This window comes from Dunckerocampus dactyliophorus, chromosome 5 (assembly GCF_027744805.1).
Source record: "Dunckerocampus dactyliophorus isolate RoL2022-P2 chromosome 5, RoL_Ddac_1.1, whole genome shotgun sequence".
NCBI classification, from domain to species: domain Eukaryota; kingdom Metazoa; phylum Chordata; class Actinopteri; order Syngnathiformes; family Syngnathidae; genus Dunckerocampus; species Dunckerocampus dactyliophorus.
This window is the reverse complement of record NC_072823.1, coordinates 13,187,469-13,213,587: the sequence shown is the minus strand read 5'-3', so window position 1 is coordinate 13,213,587 and position 26,119 is coordinate 13,187,469. Positions and strand designations below refer to the sequence as shown.

General features: G+C 39.5%; 1 protein-coding gene across 12 annotated transcripts in view; it reads left to right on the top strand.

The window, feature by feature from the left end:
- tjp1b (tight junction protein 1b) overlaps positions 1-26,119 on the top strand; it is an 87,990-nt gene that overhangs the window by 17,316 nt on the left and 44,555 nt on the right. For all 12 annotated transcript variants that reach the window (XM_054776810.1, XM_054776818.1, XM_054776806.1 and 9 more), the window contains one exon: positions 14,992-15,133. In XM_054776810.1, the coding sequence (XP_054632785.1) occupies positions 14,992-15,133 (142 nt within the window). The remainder of the gene's footprint in view (positions 1-14,991; positions 15,134-26,119) is intronic.

Genomic DNA, 26,119 nt, shown 5'->3' with positions numbered 1-26,119 from the left:
AATGCAGTTCAACTGCTCATTTTTGGAGTGGCCAACCTAAGGCACACCTGTGCAATAATCATGCTGTCTAATCAGCATCTTGATATGCCACACCTGTGAGGTGGATGAATTATAACAATGCAGTGTGAAGGGGTCGCATTGGTAATTTAGAGGAATTAGGTGCAAACACCTGTAGGTATCACCAAAGTCAGCATGAGTCATACTGCTATCACTTGAATTGCCTAATCATATTCATTGTCTTATTATCTCAAAGGCCGCCCCGGGACAAGATAAGGGAGTTCTCAGAGACCTTTCATGTCTCCTGTGTTATTGTTTGTGATGATCTGCACGTCACCAAGCGTCTTATTTTAGGGAACAGAGGTGCACTGGCACACAAAGGGATGAATTATTCATGCAAAGCGTGACAGTGAGCTCTGATCTTGTTAGATTGAAGATTTGTTATAGCGAGAGAGACAGAGAGAGGACAACTGCAATCAGGTGTTTTTGTAGTGGTAAAAGTACAATGAGCTATTTTACCGATGATGCTTTTCGAATAGCGCCTTCTCAATGGAACCAATCATTGTTGTAAAACTCACTGCTAGCTTTGCGGTTTTCTATCCTTTTCCACCAACATACAGAGCACACACTTTGGCACAGCAACACACTGCATGCTGTGTCTGCATTCATTTGTGTCAAGGTCACAATCACATTGTTGTTTTCAGTAGACCTTTCAAAAACAATCCTGCATACAGGGTCCCCCAGCAATAAACCACTAATAATTGATTATGGATGAGGACATGTGGGTGTGATATGTAAGGGAGTGCTTGTCTCTTTCAATAAATCTCTACTTAGCAATAATAACGACTTCAATTAATATAGCTAATTGTGTTCTATTCTGAGAACCCAATGAGTGAGGCTGTTTAGGGGGTGGAAAAATACATTCCCACTCATAACTCAATGTGATTTTCAGTTGTGTAAGTAGGATTTGCTGAGACAACTAACGCTAATAATATAGTAAATAAAGAGGGCTGTTTTGTTTTACTCAAGAAGATACATGCTAATATTCCATTATAACAGCAATAATAACCCTGACACATATATGTCCAAAGGAGAAATATGATCTTAGAGGAAAATTAAAACTTAAAACATTTATACGCGAGAACTACGCTGAAAACCCACAGCATTTCCGTATGTGGAATTAAATTATGGAACGGATTGAGCAAGGAACTCAAACAATGTACAGAGATGAGCAAATTCAAAAAACAATACAAGCATTTGGTGTTTACTAAATACAAGGCAGAAGAGTCTTGACCATCACAATGATGTTCTGTCAGGTTCGTTTTTTTTTTAAGTTTTGTATTTTTTATTTATATTTATTTTATATATATATACAGTATATATATATATATATATATATATATATATATATATATATATATATATATATATATATATATATTTTGTCTTCTTACTGTTATTTATTATGTATTATTATTCTGATTATCATAGAAAACATGACATGTAATGCAGGAAGTGAACAACAGGTGTTGTACTAGATGTGGAATGGATGGGGGGTAGGATTAAATAAGTTTTTCTTCTTCCTACTCCTTTTGGACATGTGGAACTGTGAAAGAATGATTCATGAGATGTATTCCATTGTAACCTTCATGTTCAAATAAACTAAACCAAACCAAACCAAAGTAACCAGCCCTGCAAGAAAAGGTGCGCTTTCTGGACAGTCAATAAAATAGCCGACAGCAGGGTTTTCAACGTCCGACCCTCAGAGAACATAGTAAGTGCTGTGGGCCTTCCCTGCTTCCCAAAGAAGAGATTTTGTGGAGAATTTTTTGTTGTTTTCTGCTCATCCTGACTTTGTTTACTATAGTAATAGAGGAACCCAAAATGTATTAGCTTAACAGGTTTAAAATGAGAGATGTTTTTCATTATCTTTCTTAAGTTATCGTCTGCCCTGAAGCTTTCACCCGTCTCCGACGGGAGACCTGCCTCGCACTTTGCATTAGTGACACGATAAAAACTGACCTGGGACAAGTTTTGGGTGCTGGCCCCAAGTTTGGCCTGTTGTCAACTATTTGCTATTTTTTATCAGGTGCTCTGTTAATTCCCTTAAGGGAAAGTAGTTTAATTTACATTATGACATAAAGAGCTTTAGGTGGCTACACAGGACTGGAATCTTTCCACCAAAACCCGAGACCACCCAGTCCAACATGACAACAATCTTACAGACTCGCTCATTGTTGCACTATAGCTACATTCTTTTACTGTACCTTTAGTGGTACAATGAGTTGTCATTAAGGTTTCTGTTACTTCTTCTACCCTTGAATATGTATAAGTCCAGTCATTTACCTTGTGGGGTGCATGAGAATAAACACATACCGAGTTCTGTTGTACTCATGACAGTGTAACGTATGTTCAACTAGAAACCTTTGTGAAACATATTCACTGAGAACGCCTTCATGCTGAGCACATCTGCATAATAATGGCTCGTGTGCTCAGTAGTGACTGCATAATTGCCTTTCTGGTGTATCAAGCTGACATCATAATAATGTTCAAGTTTCCATATTTCACTGCATTACTAATCTATCACTTTAAAAGGTCCTCTATTACACAAAATTGACTTTTTAATGACGTTATAACAGTAATATGTGTCCTTAGAGCCTGTTTATGAGCACTAAATGAGCTCCCTCACTTGTTTGCTCCACTTTTGAGAGAAGAGGTGCTCAGACATCATGAAGGAAAAACCTCCTTGTGGACATGATACTGCCTCTGACCCGCCCCTAGCTAGATGAATCCTGTGTATGTACCCACCAGTTCATAGAGACATATTGGAAAAAAAAAAGCAGGTTTTGCTACACATCTTAAAATAAAGCCTGAAGCTCTGCCAACTATCCGTCAGTCAGCTACAGATGTGGCAGCTGTAAGATATTTTTTCTTCAACAATGAGGCGAAACTAGCATGATGTTGCCATTCAAATGTGACCGTAATGTTAGCACTGTAGCTCACATAGCTCTACTAGTGTTGCTTACGTTTGCGTCCTCCTGTCGCAGTCCTTAATGTTATGTTGTTGTAAGTGATATATGGAATGTCTGTTAATATGGACAAGTGCAGAGTTAGTGTGGATAAAGTGCACAATAGCACTTCTTGGAGCCACACATTTTGCCTGAAACCGGCGTGGTCAAACACAGCTCAATAGCATTAAAGCGACCGACCCACAAAGCACTTCTTCAGACTTATTTGAAGTAGGTGAAAAAGAGTACAATATGAGGCATTTAAACATGTGATTTAAAAAAACACATAGAGTCGTACCTCGCTACGTTGTGGTTTGAACATCACTCCTTCACCCTATCGTCGTTTTTCAAGCATGAATTAATGAATGAACTGGAGAAGCACTCGTAGAGCGCAGACCTCCACCAAGCGCGATAGTTCCCCCATATTGTATTGTAACTTTTGAAGTTATTTTCAACCCAAAGAAACAGACAAACAGATAAACGCCGGCAAAAACATAACCTTCACGCTGCGCTTGTGCTTTGCTCTGCACTTGGCAGAGGTAATTATGCTGTTTCCTGGTTGACTATGGACTATTATTAGTAAAAAAAACAAAAAAAAACTTATATAAGCAAATTGTACGTTTTTGTCCAAATTAAGCGAGGTTTTTCAAGGATAAACATGGCTAAATGAACTAAAGTAGAAATACAGTGATCTCTCGTTTATCGTGGTTAATTGTTCCAGACCTGACAGTGATAAGTGGGAAGTAGGATTTGATATGAATAAACAGAATATTTACATTGTTAGAACATAGAAAACCTGTTTATGACATTCTAAATACGATTTTTACCATTATTAGAGACCTGTAGACATGAAATAACAGCCCTATAGTCACTTTTACACTCATCTTACCCAATATAGTAGATATCATCAGAGAAAATAAGCCATTTAAGACTCATGCTCGTGTATGGTTCAATAAATGTCTGGACAGGAAGTGCTGTCGGGGATTTAGAGTTGAGTTTTAGCTGTCTATTCAGCAAGCTCGCTAGCTTAGAGTTTTAGTACGGCCACAAAAGTAGCCTGTGTTATTATTATGATAGTGATGATGACTATAATTATTATTATTATGCTACCATTGTGCCTGTTGTGAGATAGGTAATTATTAAAAAATAAAAGCCTGTTGCTGGCGGATTTCAAGTCTGGTGCGTGTTACTAGTGACACCTAGTAGCCAGTGTAGACCACAGTTCATTAGCGTCTTGTATCGTCTTAAATTGTATTTGGATTTTTGTTCATTTAGAACATTTTTATGCTTGAAAATGCTTACTCTAGATCCTTACTTTAGACCAAGAATACGGAACATTTGCTTAAATATGCATTTTTGTGATTAATAATAGGCCGTAGTCAACCACAAAACAGGGACCATTTATGTATGAATGAATGAATTTTTCAAAAACCGTGATTAGGGTGATGCAGCAATGTTCGAATGGAGCGAAGGACGACTGTACAGAATAAGACCACCATTTGTGAATGTAGTATTCTACATGGTTACTAGGTGCCAGTAATTGTTCGGTGAGACCACCACCGAAGCACCAGACTTGAACAACCGGCTTTTATTGTATAGCCCACAACAAGCTAAAATGGAACTCTGAACCCCGAACGTCACTTCCTGTCCGCCATCGATTCTGCTCCCCTACAGGGTAAACTGTCTTCATAGCTTATTTTCTCTGATTATATCTACTATATTGGGTAATGAGAATGTAAAGTTGACTATATGGTGTTATTTCATGTCTAGATGGCTCTAATAATGTTAAAAAAAAACACCTTTAGAAGATCGGAAACAGGTATTCTATGCCATAACTACAAAAATATTCCATTGCTAAAGAAGGAATCCTACTTTGCAGAAATTCACTAATCGCGGTCAAGTCTGGAGGGATTACTGTATTGAAAAAGAGTTGAAAAGTTGAAAGAGAATAAGTAGATTATACAAAGTCTAATTGAAACAATGCCGATAGGTCAGTAGCAAGTCAAACTGCACAGTAGTCAACCTTGTCAAGTCTGGCCACTTGATGTTGTTGACAAAATCATTATTATGCGTCTGGGTAGGCTCTCAGTTGTACAGGAGTTGTCCAACGAGGGAAAGGCTTCTTGAGACGTCATCTGTACTTCTGTGAAGAAGGTGTCGGACGTTTCGCTCCTCATCCGAAGAGCTTTGTCAGTTCACTGTACTTCTGTCACCTTCTTCACAGAAGTACAGATGACGTCTCAAGAAGCCTTTACCTCGTTGGACAACTCCTGTATGACTGAGAGCCTACACAGACGCATAATGATTTTGTCAATAACATCAAGTGGCCTCATCCGAAGAGCTTTGTCAGTGAACTGATGAGCGAAACGTCCGACACCTTCTTCACAGAAGTACAGATGACGTCTCAAGAAGCCTTTCCCTCGTAAAATCATTATTAATTCATACTATACTGCATTAATACTCTAAGTTTTTATACAATATATAAAAAGGAAGTGCAATGATTTGGTCCAGAATGGTAATACTCTAAAAAGCACCTACATTTTTTCTAGCCCGCTCAGACTTTCTGCCAAGACACCATTACCTCATTCCACTGTCATAGTGGTGCAGCATTTGTTTATTTAAAGACTTCTGTAAGGTTGTGAGGGAAAGCAGGGACTGGTGATGTGTTTTCACATTTTTGTACAAAAAAGGTCATCCACACTTGCTGTTTGACTCACAGCCACGCACCTTTTTGGTGGGTGTTTGTTCAATATCAAACCTATTATGCATTTTTGTATTCCACATGTTTGTTAATGAGTCCAGCATGCATGTGATAAACATGACAATAAATATACTTTAGAAGAAAGGACTATAACTAAATGAACATGCAAAATGTATTGTGAAAGCGCAAGATCTTTCATTGTTTAAAACTTCACCAAGCAGCTGTCAATTTCAGATTCACCATCTTCGATTTATTTAACAGTGTGATTAATTGAAGCAAAGTGATACAATTCTGCAGTGGCCACCCCCGAAAGGGAGACATCCTATCCTCTCATGGCTCCTTCCAAAATGCCTGCTACCTTCTTACTTCCAAGGATTCTTATACTGTCTCTGCCCCCCTCAGGTGAAGAAAGAGTCTTTGATATCTCTATTTGACTTGGGGTTACTATGGCAACGCATTCTGTTCTGGTTCTTCCTGGTCCCATTGGGGTTTTTCTGTTTGTAACTGCACTTTTTTAAAATTTTGCCCATCATCCACAATCATTATGTGAGACATAAACACACATCTTTCTCTTTACGTTCTAAAGATATAAAAACAGCTAAAAAGAGGCAGCTCATTAATGCATTAATGCAAACACCTCCAAAAACCTCCAACAAAGTCATATGGTTTTATATACATGCTGTGACAATGTAGTAACAGGCGCATTCATGATAACATGGAATACTTAACAGTTTTTGCCGTATTTTGGTCATTTTAAGCATTACCGGAACTTCCTTCCTGGGCACATTGATGTCACATGGCAACACAGAAACGAACGCAACACCTAGTGTTAACTTTTCCAAACTCAAAAACAAAAACCCAGCTGCATTGGCGTCAGCTCCAATACGTAGCATTACCTTTTGGTAGTAGCCTGAGGCATTGTGAGCGCATCGCCGATGTGCTAATGGGCGAGTAGATAGCCGATGTGGTGTGGCGAGGTGTCACTACGCCAGTAACGTAGTTCTTCGGCGTAACAATGTTAATAACAGTAATACTAACAATGCCACTGTAGGTTGGTTAATATGCAGGTTACAATATGTAAATGGAGCATTGTTGGCACTTTTTGGAGGGTTTTTTTCAGAAGGCTTTATAGGCGGAATAGGTACATCCCATTATGTGCAGTAATGAGCTGCCTCTTTTTTTATCTGTTTTTATATCCTGTATTTATAACCTTTTTCCACAAATCATATTCACAATATTGATAAATTGGGCCTTTTCAGATCAATACAGCTCAAAAGTCATTAACACCGAATGTGACTTTTGAAGATGGAAGGACAGGAACTGGATGTACGTAGATAATATTATGTAATATCAGACACGGAAATGCAAGAATCCCAAGCTAGTATTCAGAAAAGAGCCATTATGTCATTCATCAATACACGTATTGTAAGAAATTGCAGGATGTGACATGACTGACATACAGGCTTCTCAAAGAAGAAACAGCAGGCTGATATTATTTGTAATCTGTACATCAGCTCCTGCTTCCTGTCCCGCTCATCTCTGTGTGTGGCACTGAGATTTACACCCTTCTGCCCGAATATGTGCGCGCGTGTGTGTGTGTGTTCCATGTGCTCTCCCGAAATTAGCGGAGGCACGACTCTGTTCGCCTTTGATAAAGACTGAATAGCTGCAGCTCACTATATTAGGATTAGTCTTTGCAAACAGATGTTCCTCTTGCCTGCAGTCTTAAAACCAGATTTCCTCTCCGTGCACACAGCCGCATATTAGCATTAACCTGACTAAATGAACTTTACTCGCTGTTGCAAGCCTGCAGGGATAATACAACAAGTAGCATGCGTTTATGTAACGCTTCCCTTTTTTTTAAAGGGTCCCTGACATGATTAATCAACTTTGTTTAAATATGTTATATATTGTTTGTAATTATGTTCCACGTTGTTCGACTTTTGAAAGCCAACGTTAAAATTATAAACTTACATTTATAGTTCAAGGCGCCACCCATGACAAACTAGCTCGCAGCTCAGGCTCATTTCCGGAAGTGACATCATAGAGGTGACACCTCTCAGCTAAACCAGAGTAAACAAACACACAAGGTAGATCGTCGACTTGGTTCAGTATATTTTTAATCAAAATATTAGTCATGCCAAAATGTTGCCTTACTGCTGGATGTTCACAGTATCCAAGTATACAAGTGATACTGTAAGTTTGTTTTCTTTTCTAAAAGAGGAAGGTTTAAAGGAAAACTGACCTTTTTTTTGGAATTTTTCCCATCATCCACAATGCTTATGTGAGACATGAACACATATTTCTTTCTCTTTTCTGTGCGTTCTAAAGATATAAAAACAAAAGAGACAGCTCATTACTGCATATTGATACCTTGCCAAACCACACCAGCTAGCTACTAGCCGGCTAGCGACAAGCTTCAACACACACTTGCCCACGGCGCTGCTCTCAATGCCCCAGACCACCACTGATATTGGAGCTGCCACTGCCACTGCTGCTGTGTTTTTATTTTTGAGTTTGGAACAGTTAACGCTAGGTGACAACAATGGAGGAAGCAAGTGCAGAGAACGACAGACAGATGGACGCCCACCTTGAGTTCTGTTCTTTGTGGTCATCATTTCACTGATGACTGCTTCGAAGGAACACCTTCTTTACAAGAAGCTTTTGGGTTGAAAGTACGGTATAAACGCATTTTGAAAAAGGATGCTATTTCTTCAGTACACAGGAAATGCGGCTGAACAGCGAGAGCTACATCGTCATGGGTGGCGCCATGAACTCTAAATGTAATTTTTGCGAATTTACGTTTGCTTTAAAAAAATCGAACAATGTAGAACATAATTACAAACATTATTTAAAATGTAATCAAACTTGATGAATCATGTCAGCGAACCTTTAAAACAAAAGAAACCACTTGGGATTGTGTGCTTCTTGTGTGTTGAAAAGTGTCTGCACCAGACTCGAGTCACGGCTGCTCAGCAAATTGTTACATTAGCAGTGGCCAAGATGGGAGGAATGAAGCGTAACATTGCCTATTGACCTGCTGATTAAGCAGTAGCCGTTATTGCTCCAACTAATCGCACCTGATTGCTCTTGGAGGCAGAGTGACGGAGGGGCAACAAGAGAAGCTGCAGAGTGTCCCCCCGCTTCTTTCTTTGAAACAGCATCAGGCGCATGCTTAACTTTATTAGTGCTCATCACACTTCGAGATGGACAGCGCAGGCCGTGCAAGGTCTCTGTATTGATCGGTTTGCTTTTGAAGTTGATACTTCTTTGTTCTCATGAGCTCTCGTGATCAGAATCAGAGGGCCATGAAGTGTAGTGCACACTCCCAATATAAAACACATTTGAGCTGTGCTTTCAAAACCGTTAAGAAAAGTCAAGATTTGATTTATTCTTTATCTATCTATCTATCTATCTATCTGTCTATCTATAACATTTCAGTTCCGCCAATGAGTATAAAATCTAATACATTTCTATTCATTTCATTTGAATAGACTGCTTGGAGTGTTGTAGCGTGAAAATAAGGCAAATGATTCAAGATGGCAGTCACGCAGGAAATACTTTAATGATGACAGGCTGATGAAGGAGGGGTGTGTGTGTGTGTGTGTGTGTGTGCGTGTGTGCGAAGAGAGAAGATTAAGGAGATGTAACACTTACAGTAGCTTTTCTGTTGAGATACTGTCATCCAGGCAGGCAAGAGCCTCCAAGCAAGTCCAAGGAGAAGCAAACATTTTGTTTCAAACATTTCCACATCAGTGTTCAACATGTACACCTATAGTCTTTATCTGGATGTTGGAGATTATTTTTGATCACATCTCCCAACATTTTTAAGATTGGCTGTCTACCCTTTATCTCTTCCCAACTTCCTGTTTCTTTGGTGGACTTCCTGTCTCATTTTTCCTACCATTTGAACTTTTCTTTCATAACGTCACTGCCCATTTGAAGTTACATTGCCAGGAAACTGTACAGTATACCATACATTGAGGTTTAATAACATTACATCAGGGTTGCAATGATAGATTTATTTGAGTAATTAATTACCTCCGCCAAGGGGATTATGGTTTACGTCCCGCTGGCTTGTTTGGCTGTCAGCAGGATTATGCAAAAACTATAGCAGGTAGCTTGATTTTCATAAAACCCGACGGGGTCAGAGCTGGAAACATGGAGGAAGCTATCAAATTTTGAGCGGATACAAATCAACCGGCAGATCCAGGAATTATCCTTAGCTTTGCGAGCTGTGACATTTTGTTGATGGGATGCTCACAGGCTGAAATGACATCATGCAGTGGGACAAGGTGATGAATCTCTCTCAAAATTACTCTTCAAATTAACTTCATGGCCACAAATGACAGATTTTTTAAATAACCATTTACCAAATTACAAATCAGATGTGTATGTGACTGTAATAATAAATATTAGTATTAAAATTAAATTGACTTTGACAAGTCTAATAAAGATAAATTCAGTGTGTTCATTTATGCTAACGTGGCAGGAAAAACAAGACAATATGTGGCAATGTTGTAGGATATGTGGTTAAAAATAATAGCAACATAATAATATATTTGAAAATTACCATTAAAAGTTATTTTCTTTTTTTGTTTTGAACATTTAAAAAATATATATTAATCACAATAACAGCTAGATGGCTAGCGAGCTTGCTGAATAGACAGTAGAAAGATATAAAATAATAACTAAATATAAAATACTGCGAGGGAAATCTAAATTTGAATTTCGATTTTTGATGTAATGAGAAGTTTTAATTGTGAATTATGTGAAGTAACAAAAACTCATATTGAGAAAATTGGCTTTTAAAATTATATTTTATGTGCCGCTGTGAAAGTACAAAGGAAAAGGATCTTAATTTTCCATAACTGCCATCATTTTTTTACACTCTCACTACCCATGCGTAGAATTATAGTTAAAAATGTAGCGAGGAAACCATAAATGTCACTATTTTATGCACTCTCTCATACCTCAAGTGGAAATAATTATCACTGAATTTTTGATAAAGAACACTTAATCAAATGACAATGAGGATTCTTTGCCTTGCACAATCTCTCTGAGTGGGCACAGTTGCTTGCATCATGTAACATTCTGCTCTTTTGTGGCCTCAAGTCTTTTGGCTGAAATCCATTTCAGAATCAACATCCAGAAAATGAGTTTGTAGATGCACAGAACTGCTTCAGGGGCTGAGATTGAGTCCGGGCAGCTTTTCTCATTGCTAATGTTTGCAGTCTTATTTAGGAGAACAATCTGAGGTCAACCTTGTTTTACTGCACAAATGCTTTTCCATCCAGTAAGCACCTTATATGCCTCGGAGCAATATTGAATTAATGCAGAGAGAAACATGGAAGCCTCTATCTCTATCTCTGTTAATTCTTTTGTCTCATAATTTCTCATGCTGACTCTCCAAATCCCGAAAGCTCCCCGGGGCCTTGTGTAAAAGATGCTAATGGACATCTGTTGTCTCTGGGACGCTTTATGTAGACATACATCACACCCATGACACTGAAAAAAGGAAGGGGAAGGACAACTGTAATGACCAACAGTGCAGGTGTAACATCATTTATATAATACAGTATATCAATGTATACTGTAATTGAATAACCTTTACACTGTTGCAATTAACAGACAGCTTGATTCACCATTTCTGACTGCCATGGTAATGACTCATGGTGTCATCTCATTTTATGACTGATCATTGTCGGGAGTAACACATGTCAAAAGTAGCACAATTACCTGCCTGCCATTTATATAGTATGTACTAGGTTTGCGAACAATAAACTGATGCGACCGGATGTCCGGTTTGACAAGTGAACGATTCGGCTGCGCCGGTAGCAACCTCTTGTATCGATAAGAATCAGCCATAAATCTTTAGATTAATCGATCGTGGAGACATGCGACAGGTTTTGCGAGAGAAGCAATCGGTGCAGACTGTCTTTTAAACAACGCGAGAGGCCGGGCTGCCGACGAAAGGAATGTTGCGCACCCTCCATAGCTTGCTTCTTTAGATTTTACAAAAAGGGCGCAAAACCCCAACAGAGGCGAGTATGGTAACTTTTTTGCTTTGTAACTTGTTTACTTTGAAATGTTGCACCTTTGTTATCTACCTGGGGCCAATTGCACAAAACTAGGATAAGGGATTAAGCTGGGATATCTTGGTTATCCTGGCTCAATTTATGTGATCCGGTTGCAGAAAAGTGGGATAGTGGAAAGTGGAATATGATCTGACATAAATTACCATGGAGATTTATTCTCTGGAGTTATCCTTCTCCAGACCAGGCTAAGGTCCAGGATCTATTTAATCTCATCCCTTATCTCAGTCAGTAGTCACCATAAATGGAAACCAATAACTAATCCACTGCCCTTTATACATTATCATGTTCAACATTTATCATTATTTCAACATTTGTCATCATTCATTTCAATCATTGTACATAAAGGGTTTTAGATGACTATTTCACTCACATCTGCAGTCAATTTCACCTACAATTTCAACGGATTCATAATCACAGTGGAACTATGTTTTCGGAGATGTTAATTGTGTTGGTTGCGGATAAGTACTGTTACCCAGATGCCGCAGCGCTCGAGGGGAAACCGGAAGTTTACACGCTGTTGAAGCTACGAACGAGTAATGGTGATATGCTAATAAAGCAAAGAGTTATTAGATAGTAGTGTACGCCGCTGTTCTCGATTTGTTAAACAAGCAAGAAACATAAAATTAACTATTTGGATTGTAATTATGATGGTTTCAGCAGAGCATTGAGTGTGTGTTTGTGTACTACTTGCGCACAAAGTTTGCTAGATACTGCAATACTTTGGCACGTTTTCTCTCTTTGTTTCATGACTGCGGTGGTGTTGCCTTTCCTTTTTATTTGGTCTTTTGCCTCCTCGTAAGCCTCTATGAGGATTTCCGCTTCCGTAGGGGAAACGTACGCTGCTCTCGTTGCAATGGTGAATCGGTGACTATGTGATCGATAGTCGGGGTCTGTTTAAGAAAGCCTGCACTCATCCTGGCTTGGGCTTTGTGCAACCAATTAAGCCTATACGCTCTTGCTTTGGGTTGGTTGAGCTCAGCTTAGTCATTTATCCTGGATTTCTGAATCCTAGTTTTGTGCAATAGAGCCCTGGAGTGTTGAAAACAATGTGCTCACTCTGAATGTTACACGCTTACTATTGATATGACATTTGGAGTATGGAATTGTTTACTTTTCCAAGCTAGCACAACATTTTCATTGCACCCATGCGACAAATAGTTCTATATGCACTTATCTGTGCTTGGACATATTTTTGCCACTTTTGAAGAGATGTGTCATTATTTAAGGAGCTTTGCACTATTTATTTTGTATTATTGGTTGGACTGAAGGTTTAGACGTCTGTTTTTTCATTGTTATATTTTATATACATAGACAGCTCGATGTTGAACACAATGAAACTTCGTTTGGTGTTCTCCACTCTCATTTCGAGCAACATTAAGACATGTTAAAACTTAAATGTTCCAAATGTAACAGGTATAAATATAGATATAAGATATAGAATGTAAAATATTGATCCCAACAAACCAAAAGATGTTCATTCAGCAAGTCTTTTTTTCATTCTGTGTCTAAACAATAAATACATTTGACATGTTATTCTGTTGACTTTATTTTTGCCAGTGCCTTACAGCATGCTTGGGGTTATGATGTGCTCTTTTACACATTTGAACATACTGTAAGAATGCCACTTTCATATAATTGCCATCTTTATTTTATAATGTAAAATTAATGTGTACATCAACAAACAACCATAGAATTGAATCATTCTGTTTTTAAAATATATCGTTTTTGAATCGTATCCTGACCTGTGTATCCAGATTCGAATCAAATCGCGTTTCACAAATAGATTTACATCCCTTTTATCTACAGTGAGCGTACTCCCCTCACACTTCAACAACCAATGTTATTACAGTACAGTACATCTTCTCAAGGGACGATATTGTTACCACCTGAGGGTCAAAACTATCAAAATTAAGCTTAAATTTATTTTGGTTTAGCCAGTGTACAGCTTGTATAGCAGTGTATATTTACTATCCACTGAAAATGACCCCACACACACCCATTATTGTCTAAAAATGTGGCAACACAAGTGAGGGCCAAGATAATTGTGTCTTGCCTACAATCAGGCACGTTGGTGGTAGCGTAATGGTGTGGGGTTGCATGAGTGCTGCCTCACTGAGGGAAACATGAATTCCAACATGTACTGTGACATTCTGAAGCAGAGCATGATCCCCCTCCGTTGGGAAACCGGGCCGCATGGCAGTTTTCCAACCTTGCCTTGCTGAGGAAGCTTGAGGTGAGGTGAGGTGAGGTGAGATGAGGAAGTTGGAGGAACACAAGGTGTCCAACATCCACCAGCTATGTGATGTCATCATAGAGGAGTGGAAGAGGATTCCAGTAACAATTTGTGCAGCTCTGGTGAGTACCATGCACAAGAGGATTAAGGCAGTGCTAGATAGCAAAGGTGCTCATACTAAATATTGACACACACTGACTACCTAAGTTATATCACAGTTTCATTTCAACGCTATTGTCTCTTGAGAAGATAGACTAAAATGATGCTGAAATTTGGGAGATACTGTAATCTGTTTCCTTATTCTCATTTTTATCCATTTGCACCACCATCTTGGGGGGTTCTTCCTTGATGCAGATGCCATCCCTCAATGCAGTTTAATGGAAATCATTAATGTAGTTTCTTTTTTAATCCTGCTGACTATCAAACCAGCAAAAAGCAATCAAAACAACACTATACCTCTTGCCTTTGCAATTTTCCACTTGATGCAGCTAATTAAGTGTCTGGCAGGCACAGTGGAGGTCATGGGGGTCTTGTACAGTGCTGCTGAAGGACTGAGGAGAAAGTCATTCATGAAGGGTAAAACATTTCCTGAGAATATTGATGATGAAGGGTCAATCAAGTCTCATCCCACCATGACCCAGCTTCAGTTAAGCAGGGGCGGACAACACAGCTGCTGAGGCCTCCTTGTGTGTGATGCTGCATTGCTTCCTGAGCGTGAAGCCCTGCAGGGTCTTTGTGACATTAAATCCAACTACAGATTTCTTTTAAATGTCATTTTAGCCACAAGGTGGGGGAGAACTGTGGCCTTTGGAGAAACAGGAACATTCCCACTGTGTTTTTCTTCCTTTTCGTTAGCCTAAGGCCAGTCGTCCCGTTGTGGTACAAATGTACTCGACTGTTTTTTGCTATGACCTGATGGAGCGCTGTTGTTTTTCTTTGTCCTGTTGACCTCAGGATACACCCCAGCCCGACCACTGGCTCCATCACAGCTGCCTCCTCTGTGAGCACCATTCAGGGCAAGCCATCACTCCGCCGCATCAAGGGCCGAATTCACAGGAGCAAAAGCCTGGACAGCATCGATCTCCTTGACTCTAATGTAAGTCACGATCAAGATGCATTCATGAGCTGTACTGTGGAAACAGTGAAATAGATAATAGGTACTCTATTGAAACTACACAGAATGCTTTTTTTTAAATCACAAACTTCACTCCTGACTCAGTCTTCTGATACTTAGGGCACTCAGGAATGTTGAATTTCAATCAGGTTTCCGATTGTAGTACAATGCTGTTAACTATTTTATTGGTCATCAAGGAGACACTTAAAAAAACATTTTTTTTTACAAAGGGTCTTTTGATTCACGTTTGTTGTAATACTTTACTGTTTGTATATGTTCTTTTATTAGTTTCTAATGGGAATTGAATTATTAATAATTAAATTATTTTGGGGGGGTCATTTGAAATCTTTTGTATTGGTTTTATGGAGCCTTAGGTGGTGTATGGGGCTGCAGATTTTAAGTTAACATAATTACGACAAAGCTAATCAGACAATTTTTTATCCCTACTGGTTAGCATATAGGCCACACAGTTAGGATATCAAGGGTTCGAATCTCCGTTTGGCCATTTCTGTGTGGCGTTTGCATGTCCTCCCAGTGCTTGTGCGTGCGTGCGTTTTCTCCGGGTACTATGGCTTCCTCCTACATTACAAAAACATACATGTTAGGCTAATTGGAGACCCTAAATTGTCTAGAGGTGTGAATGTGAGTGTGAAAGGTTGGTTGCCTATATGTGTCCTGGCGACCAGTCCAGGGTGTACCCTGCAGTCCAGCTCTTGGCCTGAATGAGGACAAGCAGTGTAGAAAATGGATGGATGGAGTTGTAGTTATACACTATATTCAAAGATTTAACCTACACCAACACAACCGCATTACCTCCACTACAAGGTGATTTAGTGCACTTCTGTAGAAGAAGAGGAAGACATGTGATTACATGTACATACTTTAGGATTAAAACCAGAAATTATATACCGTAAATGCCTTACTGTATGTTAGATAATAATTGGTGTTTCATACATATACAAAGTCAAAAATAATTACAATTCTAAATAAAATAAATATAAAATAAAATTATTAATACAAATAATACCGCCAACCCTAATGAGGATAAGCTGCATAGAAAATGTATGAATAAAAATCATTAAAACTATTCTTTTTGTCTTATTAGTATGCCATGAGATGTAACATATGCTATTCAATTAACTTGAAACTATTTTTTATGAAAACTGTGAAAGTGGGTTTTAATGCGCAATAATTTAAAGTAGATGTAGTACCTTGTTGCCAGATGGAGCTGTAAACATCTGAAGGTGTAAGCCTCAGGGGGGTAATTTGGGGTTGACAGCTAAGCGATGACCTCACTGTGAATTCAGCTCAATGCACCACCTCATTAAAGTACATAAAAAACACTGAGATGGTTAAATTGTTGATAGCAGCATTGGTCAGCAGAAATGTTGAGGCCTCTGGGGAACAGCTGCTTAAAACTGTTTAGAGAGATTGTACTTTAAATAAAAACAAAAGTGACAGTATTTGTAATACCACTCAGAGTGTTTATCATTCCCTCCCTGTAAAGCTTAGCGCTGGTGCAATGTGTAACAGTCCCAGGGCTTAAAGCTGCTTGCTGACATGTTGATTTTAAAAAGTGCATGTGTTATAGCACTGAGAATGTGGCAGCATACATTGTCTATGTAAAAAAACGGTGAACTATGAACCACAGAGCTACATTCTTAATGTTATTAGAATGCAGTATTTAAATCAAGCATGGCAGTGATATTATGCAGCTGAATGCATTTAAGGCTAACTTTGCAAACATCAGCCTCTATCTGAATGGGAAAAATGGTCAAGTGTGACTGAAATAATGCAAGGCCTATTAGGTTGAACAGAAGCCCTTGCGGGATGCTGGACTACCTTTTTATTTATTTGTATTTCAAATGAATTAGAAAATTAAAAATAGAAAATAATGGAAATAGAAATATGAACTGCACTGGCAATTTTAGGTAATATTGCAATATTCTTCAGGCTAAAAAGATAAAGAAAAAAAATCATGAAGCCCACACCCAGAATTACAGTAGAGGTCCCTTATTTAAGAAAAAATTATAAAAATTATCACTTTCAATTATAGTACAATACAATAGTGTATTAGAAGTGTGTTAAGACAGTTTCAAAGTTCTTTTAATAATACATACTGGGAACATGCAATGTTGTGTGTGTGTAGCTTTAAAGGAAAATGACACTTTTTTTGGGAAATTTGCCCATCATCCACAATCTTTATGTCAGACATAAACACTAGCCTTTCGCTTTTCTGTACGTTTTAAAGATATAAAAACAGATCAGAAGAGGCAGAGGACACACCTATTCTGCCAACAAAGCCCTCCAAAAACTTCCAACAAGGTTTTATGGTTTTATGTACATGCTGTGACCATGTAGTAACAGGCACATTCATGATAACATGGAATACTTTCAGTATTTTGCCGTATTTTGGTCATTTTAAGCATTACCGGAACTTCCTTCCTGGGGGCATTGATTTCACATAGCAACATAGAAACAAACGCTACACCTTAACTACACATGAACTTTTCCAAACTCAAAAACAGAAACACAGCAGCAGTGGCGGCAGCTCCAATATGTAGCGTTATATTTTGGTAGTGGCCCAAGGCTTTGTGACTTTGTGTGGTGAGTGTGTGGTGAAACTAATCGCTAGCCATCTAGTAACTAGCTGGTCTGGTATGGCGATGTGTTACTCCAGTAACGTAGTTCTTGGGTGTAAGAATTAAAGCTGAACCGGGTACTCGTTTTAGACAAGTATCGGTTACGGATAATGCATTTTTGAAGAGTACGAGCATGAAATGAGTACAGCTCGAAAATCCACTCTGGGCAACTACCTATGCATTCACTCTTCATGCTCTGTGATTGGCCAGTCACACACAACGACCGCCCCTCCATAGACAGACAGAGAGGAGCGCTGCCTCACTCACGTACGTGGTGCAATTGGCACGACAGAGTTGAAAACGCCTTGTGTCGCGTTGATCAATGCCTCCACTCCGGACCGTTTTTTTCACGTTTACCTCAGGTCACCTCTATTTCGGTTTGTATCTAAAGTTACTTGGTAAACTTGTTTCGTAACGTACGCGGTGCATTTGAGAAGACAGAGCTGTAAAAGGCCCGTGTTGCGTCAGTCATTAAAAAATAATTAAATAATAAAGTCTTACAGATGCACTTACACACATACACAGTACACATATAGCTAAATAATAAGCAATAATAAGCAACAAATATAGCAACTGCTGATCAATCCATGTCAATTTCAGACTTAAAATGATGTACCCCCCATGTAAGACCCACTCATTTCTGGTCAAAGCACACCCACTTCCGGTTTATGCCCCGCATGTGGCAAGTACAGATACGGATACAGATAGTGGTGTACTCGCTCAACCCTATGTTAATATCCATAATAACAATGTCGTTGCAGCTTGGTTAATATGCAGGTCAGCGTTGTTGGCGGTTTTTGGAGGTTTTTTGAGGTTTTTTCAGAAGCCATTATAGGTGGAATAGGTGCATTCTTAGCTGCCTCTTTAGCTGCCGCACAGAAAAGAGAAAGATGTATGTTCATGTTTCCCATAATTATTGTGGATGATGGGCAAAATTCCAAAAAAAGTGCAGTTTTCCTTTAATACTAATGAGCTGTGTTTGTCCACACCTGTCTCTGACAAAGTGTGTGGCTCCAAGAAACACATTGCACTTTAACCACTCTTTAAATATACATCGTAACTCTGCACTTGTCCAACTAATAGATGCCATATATCAGATACAACAGATAGGAGTGACAACAAATGTTAGCAAAACTACCATAGCTATGTGAGCTGTAGTGCTAACATTACAGTCACATTTGAACAGCAACTTCACGCTAGGTTAGCCTAATTGCTGAAGAAAAATAAAATGATCAAACAACATCTGTAGCTGACTGACTGATAGCTGGCAGAGCTACAGGCTTTATTTTAAGATGTGTAGCAAAGCTTTTTTTTTTTTTTAAGCTGTCTTTTGTGAAGTGGTGGGCTCATCTGGGTCAGTGATAGTATCATGTCCATGGGGAAGAAGGTGGCACCCAATTCAGGGGCTAAGTGTATACTCAGAAGGAGACTTACCACATTGCGGCCATTTGTCTGAACTGACTGCCACTCAGTGGATCTTTTAAGTGGCTCAAGAGGCCGCTATCTCACCCTAGGCTGAGGGTTCGACTAACGGCTTTTTTCCTTGGTATAGTTCTCAGTACAGGTTGTGTGTATGTGTGTGTCTGTGTGTGTGTGCACTAGAAGAAAAGTTGCTGACATGCCCAAACTCAAATGCAGCTGATGGAAGAAGCGGTCCGCCTCACAGTGAGTGATGAGACTGCAGGATGCTGAGCCTGAGGAGCAGTCTTCATTGCATCTTGTCACAACACATTCAGCCCTGTAGCTGAGACACGAGGCAATCTGCGGGAATGTTTTTAATTGGTCTTTTGGTAAAGAAATGGGAGGCATGAATCAAGGGAATGCACAAACCTCTAACTATCACTAAGCACAAAATAATCCATAGTAGTTTAATGCTCTGGTTTATATCGATTGCTTTTTTCCGATTAGTTTTCTCTCTTGATAGTCAGGGGAGGACTTTGGCGCCTGGCCCACTCCTGCTGTCATTTGTGTTGGCAAGCAGCACGCTTGTTCACAGGGAGCTTGAATCTGATTTTAATGCTAAGGCTGCAGAAAACACAACGGGGAGGGAAACCACCATCTTTTATGAACTTGTTTGAAATCAGCATCAATTCGCAATCAGGCGCTTCAGGGAAATATGTTCAGACCATACTTTTTTTATTGCACTAATATGCCTTGTATTTTTAATATGCTGATTATTTTAGTGTTGACTGCAGTATTGTTTCCACTTTTGACTACAGTACATTGTGCCTTTAACAAGGTGACTTGCAGAGAGAGATGCGCTTAAGCCAAAACTAAAAGGACAGCTCTACATCAGAATCAGTAACCAGCTTTACCTTAGATTTGCCCTAAAAAGGCATCTTTAGATGCAGTCTGCAATGGTCAGATGAAGCATTCTCCGCTAAATTACCACCAAAAAAAGACCCAGTGTAAGCATTTATTCGCTGCTCAGTCAGAGCCAGAAAGTGCTGCAGATGCATTTGCGGGCAGCGCGGCTGCAGCTGAATGAGCCAATCTGCATATTCAGGGCCCATCGGAGGGAGGCTGTCCCATGTGATGAAGGTGTAAGAGGGCGAACCTGAGTGAGACGCACCGTGTGCAAGGAAGTGGGAGGGAGGAGCTGAGAAAAAGGGAGGGGTGGGAGCGAGAGATTTATCTGGAGGAAGCCTTATTGAAAGATGGGGGCAGGGGGATTCTGTGATTGGAGGAGCAGATGATTTTCTCTAGGTGAAACAGGACTGTTGCATAAGAACAGTCAGAGAATAGATGTGTTTTTTTGATGAGCACAGAGGGATGGTTGGAGGGTTTGAGGCGGAGTTGTCCATCCGTGATGCATGCAAAGGCTGCGTGTGATAACACAGGCTGCTCGGAGGGGACGGCAGATGTTGCGCACGTTTAGGGAGGCTGCGACTCAGGGGCAAGGCCTGTCTATTATGTGTCCTCCAATGGGACATATGGCAGGTCACTGTAGGCACTGTGAGTGCATACACTAGCATTGTGTCACATACACACATCTTCTTGCAATATGTTGACTTTGTGGCCTTGGCAGCAGTGATGTGTAATTTTCATATGAAACAGTGATTATATGATAGTTGAAGGGCAGTATGGTATGGTGGCATGTTTACTCCAGATACTCCGGTTTCCTCCCATCCATCCATTTTCTATGCCGCTTCTCCTCACCAGGGTTGCGGGCAAGAGGCTGGGTATTACCCTGGACTGGTCGCCAGTAGCAAGTTTGTCTATATGTGATTGACTGTCAACCAATGCAAGGTGTACCCTGCCTCTCACCCAAAGTCAGCTGGGTTAGGCTCCAGCTCATCTGCAATCCTGAACAGGATAAGCAAGAAAAAAAATGGATGGATGGATGAATGCTAGCTAGTTCAATGTTTAAGGTGTTGAACTATCATTCATCCCAAAGGTGTATAGGGTAGGATGGGATGAACAAAAGTGTAAGAAATAAAAATATGGGGCAGGGAAAAATAACGCACTGATAGGTCAAAGGAAAAGTACGTATTTAATTCTCAGAATACCGAAAAACAATCCCAACAAAAACTAGGGACGGAACAAATATCAATCCTCAAAACCAGGACGCAAAAAAACTACTGAAGCAAAAACCACAAAAATACTAAAAAGGGAAACACAAAGACTCACCAGAAAACGATCAGAGTGAGCACACCTCTCTAGGAAAACTAAAGATGCCACACTAGGCAACCAACACGCAATCATCAACAAAATGGCTGAGCCAACAACACAAATATGTCAAAGAGCACTTCTGGCTTGGTCACACACACAGCAATGACTGAGAGAACCAGAGAGTAGCTTGCTGTCTGCCACTTTTCTGCCAGCTCCACCCGATTCCAATCACCTACACCTGGGATGCACTTTCAGGCATGTCACCACTCTGCAAAGGGGAGACACACACAAGCCACACCCACTAGGGGACGTAACAGTGTAAGTTTTTTGGACTTTTTAATTCATTTTTGTATCGTTGTATTTGGACGTTGACAGATTTTCACTGTTACTCGGGAAGAATCTTGGTGGGCAGCTCATCTGTCTCCAGCCATGGAACACACCATACGCAATATGATAACATTTTGACAACAGCAGCATACAGCCAGGACATGTTACATACTCACATATTACATGTAGGCAGCCCCTTCTTGCTCCCTCTCCTACAGGGCAGTAAGTTGCTTATGGCGGTGTTTCCCAACCATTTTTGCCTTGTGTACCCCCAGAGCCTTTTTGTCATACCATGAGTACCCCCTCACTCATACGTGTTGATCATTCTCCGAAAGTAAAATGTAACACAACCTTTATGATTTTGGGGTAGCTCAGGTTAATGTCTCCCTGGGGAAACGAATTGTTGGGCATACATTCCATTGTATTGTCTGGCAAAATGACTGAGAATATTTACTTATCATCTTGGAAATTAAATGTTTCCACGTACCCCCTGCAATTTGCTCACGTGCCACTAGGGGTATGTGTACCCCTGGTTGGAAATCACTAGTTTATGGGACTCAGGGAGCTCCTTGCCTAGGATATGTGTGATAGTTCTCCAAAATAATCATATTTGAAGGTAATAGTGATCCAAATAATAGCACTCTAAGATAATAGTGATCACATTATAATATCAAAAGGAGCGATGTGGACCTTCCAGGAGCTCCATCTGTTGTCATGATGTGATGGGCGGACCTTGGCCTTTGATAAGACGCAAACCGGATGTTGGTAGATGTAACTGAAACATTTTTCAGCCTAGGCAGCCTAGTGGGTACGTATGGCATTCTTTCCATCTCCCTGTGGAGAAATGATGATTGGACCCTATATACGCTGCCTAGCAATAAATTACATGATCAGGCAATTCTGTTGATCTATGTTGCTTTCTGTTAGAATGATAAAAATGTACAGTACTGCGCACAGGCGTGATGGCACCATTAGACATTTTGTTTGAGCAATACTTTAATGACCACATACAAACTTAGTAGATAGCACGGACCTCAGTTTCAATTTCAATTTCATCATTTTGTTTTAGACATAAATATTTGGTAGAACGAGGCTGGGACACTGCGATGCTTTTTAGCCCAGTATTCATAGCACTATCTTGCTAAACATTATCTTTGTTTTATATCTAGAGGCCGAAAGATGCCAGAAAATATTTTTTCATTTTCCTCTGTACAAGAATATTGCCTGTAGTTGATTCCTTAAAGGATTCTGCAAGAGGATTAAAACCAGAGGAGCCCTCTGTTGTTAGAGGGAGATTGGAGGAAATGTGTGCTTCTAAATTGTTTTTATGCTCAGGACTGTGTTCCTCACATACACCAAATCACGAGAGAAGCCACAAACCCGCATAAATCCCAACAATTCTATTGCCTTACCCGTGTGATTTATAACAAGAGCTGGACCGTAAGTCCCATAAGCATCCAGAGATTTGTGAAAATGTAGCACTAAACCAACAACATATGTAATATTTCCATCGCTAAAAAAAAACCCCTGCATCTATTAATGTCACACAACAAGCTCTTGTTATGATTTGGCATTTTCGATGAGTGCTTGTTCATGTAATTTCCCCCCCATTTGAGCACTCGCATGTGGGGTCAAGTGAAGGACAAGCAGCAGGATGATGTAATGTTTGTGGCAATGGACATGCTGGCCTTGGTGAGCAAGCCAAGCATGAAGAATGAAACACTGGGAAGGTTGTCCTAAGACAACCTAATCAATCACAGCATTTGATGCTCACAGTCATGGACCTTCTGTAGATTACTGTGTGTTGACTGATTGTCATGGCATGAACACACACTCTTCACTGTTGTCAAATGAAGCTTTCTGAAGCAGAAAAAACGAAATCTACTGCTGGATACAATTAAATATAAGGCGTAATTTAATATAGGCAACAGTATTTATTTGAATTTGAAGAGTATAGTTATACAGCACTGTTCAAAAGTATTAAGTCATCATTAGATTTGATGTTTTTTGAACGTTGTACTGTGTAATTTTTTTAATTATCTATTTCAATATAATCAGAAACAATCATACAAACAAGCAGAAGAGAATTCCAAGAGCCTGAATTGGAAGCTATTTGGTGTGACCATCGAAGTACACGTTTTAGAAAGTATAATATTATTAAATAAAGTTTGTTTTTCAATTCTATTTTTTAAAATTGTATGATTAAACCTCCGTTTAAACTATACCTAAAGTAAATTTTTACATAAGATGGGTGTGTGACAAATTTCACTAGAATAAAAAAAAAAACACACACAATTAAGGCAAAAATAATTATATGAACTAAGTAAGAAGAACATTAATGAGATAGAATCCTAATTAACAGTATCTGTTCTATTATTTACTGTTTTACTATTCAAAATGAAAAGTCCGTAATACAACAAAGCAAGCTGTGGAGAGTTTTGCATAGTGTTGTGTTGTACGATGTAACAACAACATTGGGAGAGCAGCAGTGATCTTTCGACCCAGGAACCATATGTGGAACCCGTCCATTCTTCATTATGAGACAACACTGCATGATTTCTCCCAGCTAATCAATGAGTGCCCTGTAAAGGGTTAATCCAGGAGATTATTCTGACATGTATGTAAAAAAAAAAAAAAATCGTTAAATAACATCTAATTGGTCAACATGGTTAACATATGATAAAGCATAAATGCTTACTTGATAAATGCTTTATCAACACAAATTAAACTCTGGAAACACTGCAGGAATCCAGGTCTCCTCATCTTCACCTCAGCGAATGAAACAAAGGCATGTGTGTGCATTTCCAAGCATGTCTGGCGTGTTGCTGCTGAGTGCGTGCAGCGTGTGTTGCTGGACATGTGTGCATACAGTATGTGTTGATGCCCAGGCAGGCAACCATATGCTGTTGAGACTCAGGAGCTTTTCCATCCCAGCAGACCTGCGGGTGAACAAGCCCGACTCCTTGTTTGCCTCCCTGCATCGGTTCACACGGTCATCATCAGTCAACCAGCAAAGGGAAAGGAAGGCGAAGGAGTGAAATCACGAAGATCTACTTCACTCATATTTGGTTTCCTTGCACGGACATCTTCATATAGATTTGTTCTTGAATGCCTCAATGAGCAGGCCGTCAACGCAGCTAAAATGTCAGCTAAAGTCCTGCAGAGGGCAGAGTTTTACTTGTTAAATGCACAGGGGCACACTGATGTCCACTTGGCTCTGGGGGGGCAATACGGAAAAGAGGTTTTGTACAATAGATTTAGATTCCTATATCAATACTACTCGTAGCTATAAAGGCATGTGAGTAGCTACCAGAATGTAATTTATTTTCAATAAAATGACAACAAGTGGCAAGAAAAAGGAATTTGTACTGTAGATTCTTGGCAGTAGTATTGCACAGGTTGGATTTTAGCAACATTGTGGATTCATAAATGATTTAATACAGTGCACAAAATTGTTGCAGACTCATTGTTCTTTCTTTCTGCAGTACAATATATTTATCTTTTTTTCCCCTCTTTTACAATCCGTATGACTCACCACCAACTGCCACAATACTGCTGATCCCTCTCCATCACCAAAGCAAGGCCTTTCCCTTGGAAATAAAACCAAATCAGCAAATAAAATCCACTTTCCTGACAATTTAACCAGTTGTTAGGGGGAAATGGAGAATACATTGATTTGACTCTAACTGTCGTTTAAAAAGAAACAGTAGGTTTTACCAGTGAGTTTTATATGATGACAGATTCAGAGTGCTTGCAGTTAATGAATATAGATAATCAATCCTCTGTCACTATTTACAACTGTCTGTAAAATCCCAATTGAAATGCTGCTTTGAATGCTTCCATTCACCGTCATGTATAACACAGCGATCTCTGATGCGTTAAGAACCAAATCAGTTGAATTTACCGTTTCTCTTGCTGAAGACTCCCTCTGTCATACATACCACATTGACATTAACTGATTGGAATTGTTCATCTTTATTAGCTTAGCCAGGATAAACATACTTTGAGTGATTGCTTCTTTGCTACTGTACATGAGGTAGCATTTCCATCCCCAGAGATTTTTATTTGGGATCTGGTCTGGTGTCACATGATCCTCAGGCTGGCAATGTGAGGTCATTTCATGTCACCTGATGAGTCTGAGCTCTCAGCTGTTGCTTTCTGGAAAAAAACAAAACAGAAGGAGATTATTGGTTTCATTTAGGGAATGCTGTAAATGTAAAGTGATGTGTTGCCACCGAGTACATTGGTGCTCAATTTAGCTGGGAAGTGCATGAATCAATAAATATGCGCTTTGTCATAAATCATTGTTTTACAATGACATAGTGAGGTGGACTACAGTATCTCACAAAAAGAGTACACCGCTCGCATTTATCAACCATTTTATTGT